The sequence below is a fragment of the Rutidosis leptorrhynchoides genome, chromosome 10, assembly GCF_046630445.1.
Source record: "Rutidosis leptorrhynchoides isolate AG116_Rl617_1_P2 chromosome 10, CSIRO_AGI_Rlap_v1, whole genome shotgun sequence".
Lineage (NCBI taxonomy): Eukaryota > Viridiplantae > Streptophyta > Magnoliopsida > Asterales > Asteraceae > Rutidosis > Rutidosis leptorrhynchoides.
Window position 1 is genome coordinate 127,365,001 of NC_092342.1, and position 7,984 is coordinate 127,372,984.

At 35.4% G+C, this 7,984-nt stretch overlaps 1 protein-coding gene across 1 annotated transcript in view; it reads right to left on the minus strand.

Moving 5' to 3' along the window:
* Positions 1-7,602, minus strand: part of LOC139870611 (uncharacterized) — an 8,739-nt gene extending 1,137 nt beyond the window's left edge. The window contains exons 1-7 of the mRNA XM_071858392.1: positions 7,341-7,602; positions 3,900-3,910; positions 3,469-3,624; positions 2,379-3,396; positions 1,171-2,275; positions 1,017-1,083; positions 261-920 (exon numbers count right to left, since the gene is read on the minus strand). Of these exons, the coding sequence (XP_071714493.1) occupies positions 261-920; positions 1,017-1,083; positions 1,171-2,275; positions 2,379-3,396; positions 3,469-3,624; positions 3,900-3,910; positions 7,341-7,602 (3,279 nt within the window). The remainder of the gene's footprint in view (positions 1-260; positions 921-1,016; positions 1,084-1,170; positions 2,276-2,378; positions 3,397-3,468; positions 3,625-3,899; positions 3,911-7,340) is intronic.
* Between the last annotated feature and the right edge of the window lie 382 nt (positions 7,603-7,984).

Sequence of the window (7,984 nt, forward strand, 5' to 3'; positions counted from 1 at the left end):
TATTTCATGCGAAAAATTTAAAAAGAAATTCATAGAAATAACATTCATAAAAATATTAAACATTTGATTACAACAACAAGCGTTTTTTGATAAATGATAAGAATTACACATCAATAATCATCATCATAGCTAGAGTAAGCTTCATTTAGAGGAATTTGGGGATTTAGCTCATCGTCAGCCACTACATCATCATCATCATCATCATCATCACAAATGTCATCATCATCATCATCATCAACTTCATCATCATCATCATTAACTTCATGTGTTGGTGGATTAACTTCATGTGTTGGTGGATCAAACTGAATTGGTATTGATTCTCCGGGTACACTCATACTTGTATAAGTCATATTATCTAAATCAGCATCAAGGCTAAGATCGGATGAATTGGTTTCGTGTACAACATCACGTATGGTGTCTTCGATAATGTCCCTATCCCAGAGTTTTCGATGATGTACCTCATGAACGACCTTCCAGCTGCTAGAGGTTTGTGAAGGATCATCGATGTAAAAGACTTGTTGAGCTTGTGTTGCAAAAATGTGTTGATCATCTTCGTACCACTCATCTTTCGTGTCAATACTAGTTATGTTATTCACTTTAACTGTACGTTTACGATTCCGGGTGTTCTCAGTATTGAACCACCGGCATCTGAATAACACAACACTAAATGCACCACCATAATGTAACTCAACAATATCTTCCAACCGACCATAATACTTAGAGACACGAGCACCGACATCTGCGAGTGTTACAATTCCATTATTTTGTGTTGTGCGTCGATCATCACGATTACTAACCACAAACCTGACACCATTCACATTGCAGGCACTGTAATGGTTTGAGGTACCCACCGGTACTTCAGATAGACAGATCAATTCATCGCTATACTTCGATCCGTCAACTGACCGTAGTTCACGTATCTATTAAAAAATAGTTATCAAATGTAAATTAAATATATATATATATATATATATATATATATATATATATATATATATAACACACAATGAGTTTACTTGGTTGGTGAACCAACTAGGAAAATTTGTTTTCATGTCCATATTGGGGTTCTCTGCTTTAAACCGACTGTAAATGTTCAAAGAGAATTGTTAGTATGATCAACGTTTACACAGTTAAGTCATTATAAATTCATATTTTAGTATAATGACTTACATTTTGTATTCTTCGATGTCAGAACAATTGTCGAGTATATACCAGTGAAGTTTATCCTGAACATCCCGGGCCAGAGATTTAAACACACCTTTACTAATAAATTTACATAACGAGTTGAACACACGAAACTCACATGACCTAATTGGCCCGTCCGCATATCTGTCAGGACGATTAAATCTCGTCTGTATACCTTCAAGAGACATTGAACATGCAGTTAATGCTTCATCAGCAACGTACCCCTCAGCTATACAACCTTCAGGCTTAGCTTTATTTCTAACATAATTTTTTAGTTTTTTCATGTATCTCTCAATTGGATACATCCACCTCATGTAAACAGGCCCTCCATATATAGCCTCTTTCGATAAATGCATGACCAAATGAATCATTATGTCAAAAAAAGCGGGACGGTAAATTAACTCGAGAGTACATAACAGTTTAATCAATTGTTTTTGAGCTTTCAACATGTTTGCCACCATTAACTCTCGAGCACAAATTTGCTTAGAGAATGCGCATAGCTGCATTATTGGTGTAGAAATGGTTTCGTCCAAAAATGCGTTAACTTGAACCGGTAATAATCGTTGCATCATAATATGGCAATCGTGAGATTTCATGTTCGTAATGTTGGTATTATCCTTGTTCACTTTGTGCCTGAAGTTTGATCCAAACCCATCTGGAAGTTTTACTTCTTTAATGAATTTACAAAAACTTACCCTGTCTTCGGGTTTTAAAGAGTATTTGGGAAGAGGTTTGAAGAATTGCCCATCTTTTTTACCATTGGTTTTAGGTTTGAGCCACAAATCTTTTCGAATACCCAATTTTTCCAAGTCAACTCGTGCATTGTGAGTGTCTTTGGACTTGTCATTCATTAATAAGGTACCCAAAATAGCCTCCAACACATTCTTTTCAATATGCATGACATCCAAGTTGTGTTGCAGTGGAAGATATTTCCAATACTCAAGTTCCCGAAAAATAGAAATTTTAGTCCAGTTGTGACGACAATTAGGGGGACGTTTTCTTTTTTCACCAACATTTGTATGATTTTTACCGGGATTACCAACTGGCAACAAATCTGTATGGGTGATTCGATTCAAGGTTCGGTCTGTGACTGACAAAAACAATTTTGTTTTTCACACGCATAGCAGGAGTGTCCTCGTTACATGTAGGGCATGCTTTATAGCCTTGGCCACTCCAACCGGACAAACTACTACGGGCAGGATAATCGTTTATGGTCCAAATAAGCATTGCTTTCATTTGACAATACGTGTTTGTAACTGAGTCATGTGTAACATCCCCTTCGGACCATAAAATCTTCAGTTCATCAACTAAAGGCCTCAAGTAAACATCAATATCTTTTCCAGGTGATTTAGAACCAGGAATTAACAGAGTCAACATGAGAGAACTTTCTTTCATACATATCCACGGCGGCGTATTGTACGTTGCCAATATGACTGGCCACATGCTGTAAGGATTATTCATGTTGCCGAATGGATTGAAACCATCAGCAGCCAACCCTAGTCGAACGTTTCTGGGTTCACGTGCAAAATCCGGATATCTTTTGTCAATTTCTTTCCAAGCTCGACCATGTACCGGATGACGCATCTTACCCTCTTCATTGCACCGCCCAGTAGCATGCCAAGTCATATCCTTTGCAGTGTATCTTGAACTGTACAAACGTTTTAGTCTTGGAGTTATTGGAAAATAACGCAAAACTTTATTAGGAACTTTTTTCCCCGTTGTGCGTTCATCTTTCCATCTACTCTCTTTACATATTGGACAGTTTTCCAAATCCTGGTATTCTTTATAAAACAAACAACGATCATTCTTACAAGCATGTATCGCTTGATACCCTAAACCGATCTTTCTCATCCACTTTTTAGTTTCGTAAAATGATTTTGGAATCTTGTTATTTGGAGGATGTGATTGTATGATTAATTCTAACAATTGGTTAAATGAAGTATTCGTCCATTTGTTCAAGACCTTAATGTGTGTTAACTTGGCTAAAAACTCTACTGAGGACAACTTTCTACCGGGATATAGCTCGGTTTGGGTGGAGTCAATTAAATCCTCAAGAGCAGTTGCGGTCGTGTCATTCATAGTCTCATCGTCATTCGGACCTTCCTCCTCAAAATTAGGAACTTCCTCCAACTGAATATCGTGCAAGAAATTTCTTAGAGGGTCCGTTGTGTTGTGTACTTCGGGTGGTTGTGGTAGTTCACCGTGATGCCGCTATATGGTATAAGAGGGTTCAAACCCATGTCTAGTTATATGGGCTTTTATATGTTTAGGTTTAAGAAAAACCGTATTACCACACTGTTTACATGGGCAACTACACTTACCGTGCGAATCCAAATTGTTGTTACACCTCTCAATAAATGCATGAAGACCTTTAATAAAGTCAGGATTAAATGTATGTCGTATAGTAGTCCACCTCTTATCAATCGTCATAGATATTCCCTAATTAAATCAAGTTTAAAAGAACAAAAAACTTTAAAGTTAAAAACACTTAATATATGTATAATCAAAGCCGGGTGGTCCAACTATGGAAGGCAACCTAACCCACTCTCTGAATGTTTTGTCTCAACTATGGATGCGCACAACTAATTTAATAGTTAGCAAAAATTCGGCAGCATTTCCCCTAAACTCCCCAAATATGTCGTATTAAACGCATATTTGTAGGAGTAAAGGGAAAATGCGTACCATAATTTTTGTAACTAGTAAATAAGTTATACGCATCCACATCCTAAAAGAGACAAAACACACAGAAAGCAGTCCCAAAAAGGGGACCTTCCAAAGTTAATTTCTAATAAATTAACCTTGGATGGGTATTCTATAGGATTGATTAATTTCGAACCTAAGGTACAACTATTCCGAAATTAACCACTAAACCTAACAATGTTCATAAAACAATAACATTTACACTTATACTTGTACAAACTAAACATACAACTTTCATAAACAAAAACAATAAACCCATCAACTTTCATCATCAAACCCATCAATTTACATAAACATAAACAATAACATTTACAATAACATAAGCATAAACATAAACATAAACAATAACATTTACACTTATACTTATACTTGTACAAACTAAATATACAACCTTCATCATCAAACCCATCAATTTACTAACTAAATAAATACTTAATTTTCAACATAACTTAATTTTCAGTTTATATTAATTAAAAAAATATTAATTTTCAACCTAAAAAACAAACATAATCAACATAATTAAGCAAAATTCGGATTTAATTAATAGTAATTACTCAAAGCATGTTTTTCTTGAGCATAAGCATAATCACACTCAACAATCTTCAAAACATAAACACAAATTTCGGATTTAATAGCAATAACTCAAATGGGTTCATACAATTTCAGATTTAACTAAAATAAGCAAAAAAAAATTGGATTTAACAAAAATAATGAAGAATATACCTTTGTTAGTGTTATTAGAGTTGGATTTGGTTGGATTTGGTTGGATTTGCTTCGAAATACCTCAAAGTCGCCGGAGCTCTTGAAGAGTTTGGGATTGATTTTTTTTTTGTTAAATGGCGACAGAAGCTCGGTGTACAGCTTTTTTGGCCAAACTTTTCCGGACGACTCTTTCCGGACGACTTGTCATCTGGAAAGCTGGCCTGGAGGGAAACTAAAAGTGCAGCGCCATTTTTTTGGTGAAATTTTTAAATAATTAATTAATTTCAATCAAAATTATTAATTACTTAAGTATTTATTATTTATTTGGTGAAATTATTTATTAATAAAATCTATATAATTAAATAAGTATTTAATCAAAAATAACTTCTAAATTATTTTTATTTAATTAAAAATTAATTTTATTCACTTAAATAATTTTTTATTTACTTATAAATTATATAAATTAGATCCTAATTAAAACCTAATTATCATCATCGTCATCGTCATCATCGTCATCATCATCATCGTCATCATCATCATCATCATCGTCATCGTCGTCATCATCGTCATCGTCATCATCGTCATCGTCATCGTCATCATCATCGTCATCATCATCGTTTAGGGTTGAGGGTTTAGGGTTTAGGGTTTAAGGATTTAGGGTCTAGGGTTTAGGGTTTAGGGTTAAGGGTTTAGGGTTTAGGGTTTATGGTTAAGGGTTTAGGGTTTAGGGTTAAGGGTTAAGGGTTAAGGGTTTAGGGTTTAGGGTTAAGGGTTTAGGGTTTAGGGTTTAGGGTTAAGGGTTTAGGGTTTAGGGTTAAGGGTTTAGGGTTTAGGGTTAAGGGTTTAGGGTTTAGGGTTAAGGGTTTAGGGTTTAGGGTTTAGGGTTTAGGATTTAGGGGTTTAGGGTCTAGGGTTTAGGGTTTAGGGTTAAGGGTTAAGGGTTTAGGGTTTAGGGTTTAGGGTTAAGGGTTTAGGGTTTAGGGTTAAGGGTTTAGGGTTAAGGGTTTAGGGTTTAGGGTTTAGGGTTAAGGGTTAAGGGTTTAGGGTTTAGGGTTTAGGGTTAAGGGTTTAGGGTTTAGGGTTTAAGGGTTTAAGGTTTAGGGATAAGGATTTAGGGTTTAGGGTTTAGGGTTTAGGGTTAAGGGTTAAGGGTTTAGGGTTTAGGGTTAAGGGTTAAGGGTTAAGGGTTTAGTGTTTAGGGTTTAGGGTTTAGGGTTTCCTTTGTGGATCTACTTAAAGAGTAGCCATACACACTCTTATCATCCATATCCACCCATTCAAGTCTCTCTATCTCCATCTCTACAATCACACTATGAGTCAACCAACAAATAATAGACCTATTAGTGAAGGTCGACAAGTCAGACTACAAGATTTTCCAGAGATCGATCGTGAATTCAGAAGAATGGGTTGGCTTCCTTTCCTTTTGCTTGATAAGTTTTTTTTTTCCTGCTCTCGTGCATCAATTCTATTCCAACTTTGAATTCACTAATGAACAATTGGTGAGGTTTCAAATCTATGACAGGCAACACGAGTATACTCTTGAACAATTTGGTATGCTATTGGGCGTACCATTTGAAGGTAAAAATATCTATTTTCCCAGTGAAGACCTCGAAGCTCTTCCTTCGAATATTCCAAAATATGACATGGCCATACTTGTGTGTCGTACTGCGGTTCCATTCAGAACCATAGAACGTTCAGGCATCCTTGACGAATACCTTCGTCCGGGAAATATTGCTATAAGAAATGCACTTATTAGGAGTAACATGTACCACCGCGAACCAAACGTCACTCGATTGTCAATGACCGAAGCATGTCTTCACTGGTGCATAACTCACAACATCTAAGTAAATATTGCTCATTTGGTCGCTTCCCGAATGAATCAACTTCGTTATGCAGAAACAAGGCCTCATCTTCCGTACGGAGCATTTCTGAACCGTCTATTTACTAGTATTGGTGCGGTTGAAGGTCTGGTGGGACGACATCCGATAACTACGTTACCTATCGACCGGTCCTTCGTTTCTGAAACATCGGCAGCATCGAACTCAGGTTCTGAAAGTTCGTCCACTAAATCGGATGCTCATAGTCATCCTCGTCGTCGTTATTAGTGTGTTTCAATACCAGTAATGTATTTGTGTTTAGCTATGTTTGTGTTTAGTTTTAAAAAAATGTAACCGTGTTTGGTTTTTAATAAAAGTGATGTTAAAAAAAATAATCTTTTATGATTAGTAATAATAATAATAATAATAATAATAATAATAATAATAATAATAATAATAATAATAATAATAATAATAATAATAATAATAATAACAATTGTTATTATTATTATGGAGTCTTTATTCATTCAGTATTAATTATGGATTAAATTGAAATGTAATTTAAATGACAATTGTTATTCAACATAACTAATAAAAACGATACAATTAATAACAAAATAAAAACGATACAATTAATACAAAAATAAAAACGATACAATTAATACTAACAAAACGATACAATTAATACCAAAATAAACACGATACAATTAACACTAAAATAAAAAACGATACAATTAACACTAAAATAAAAAACGATACAATTAACACTAAAATAAAAGCGATACAATTAATACTAAAATAAAAACGATACGATTAACATTAAACTTAACTAAACTTAACAGTTTAGTTGACGGCAATTAAAACAACTTTACTCATCTTCTAACACTAAATATAGAGAAATGCGATTAGAACGCCAACTCAAGGTTTCTTTTATACCGTTCCACTGATCCTCTGTTCGGAGATATGTAGCAGACAATTCCGGAACACAGTCATCTTCGTAATACAAGACGTCCGTGTGTTCGAACGGAACCATTTCTTTCAAAAAGTATAGAAGGTCCTCTAAACCTACGTCGCGAACATCAATTTCTTCGAACGTGGATTTCGAACTACGCGTATAATCGTAGTCTCTCATTTGATTACGGAATCTACTTCCGTAATACACGTCAAAAGAGACAATCATCGGTGGAACGGTTACCATTTTCGTTGTATTTGATGTGTGTATGAGGGTAAAAATAGAATACGTGTTCAATATGTGTTGAGGATGAAGTATAAGTAGGCAAAATCGACAGTCGTCCCCAAAGGGTTTTCCAGACGACTTGTCGTGCCCAAAGGCCTGCCAGACGACTTGTCGTCCGGGAAAAAAGCCCGCGAAAACTTTCCTCCTTTTGGAGCCAATTTTTTTTTGTACAATAATTGGAGCCTATCATTCTGGACGACATTTGATCGTCCGGGAAGAGTCGGTCAAACATTCAGGAAAAAGCAAGCAGAAAAAGCAAACTTTTTTGTCGTTATGTGGCTTTTTGCGGACGACATAAGTCGTCCGGGAAAACCCTGTCCGGAAAAATCGTTTTTCTTGTAGT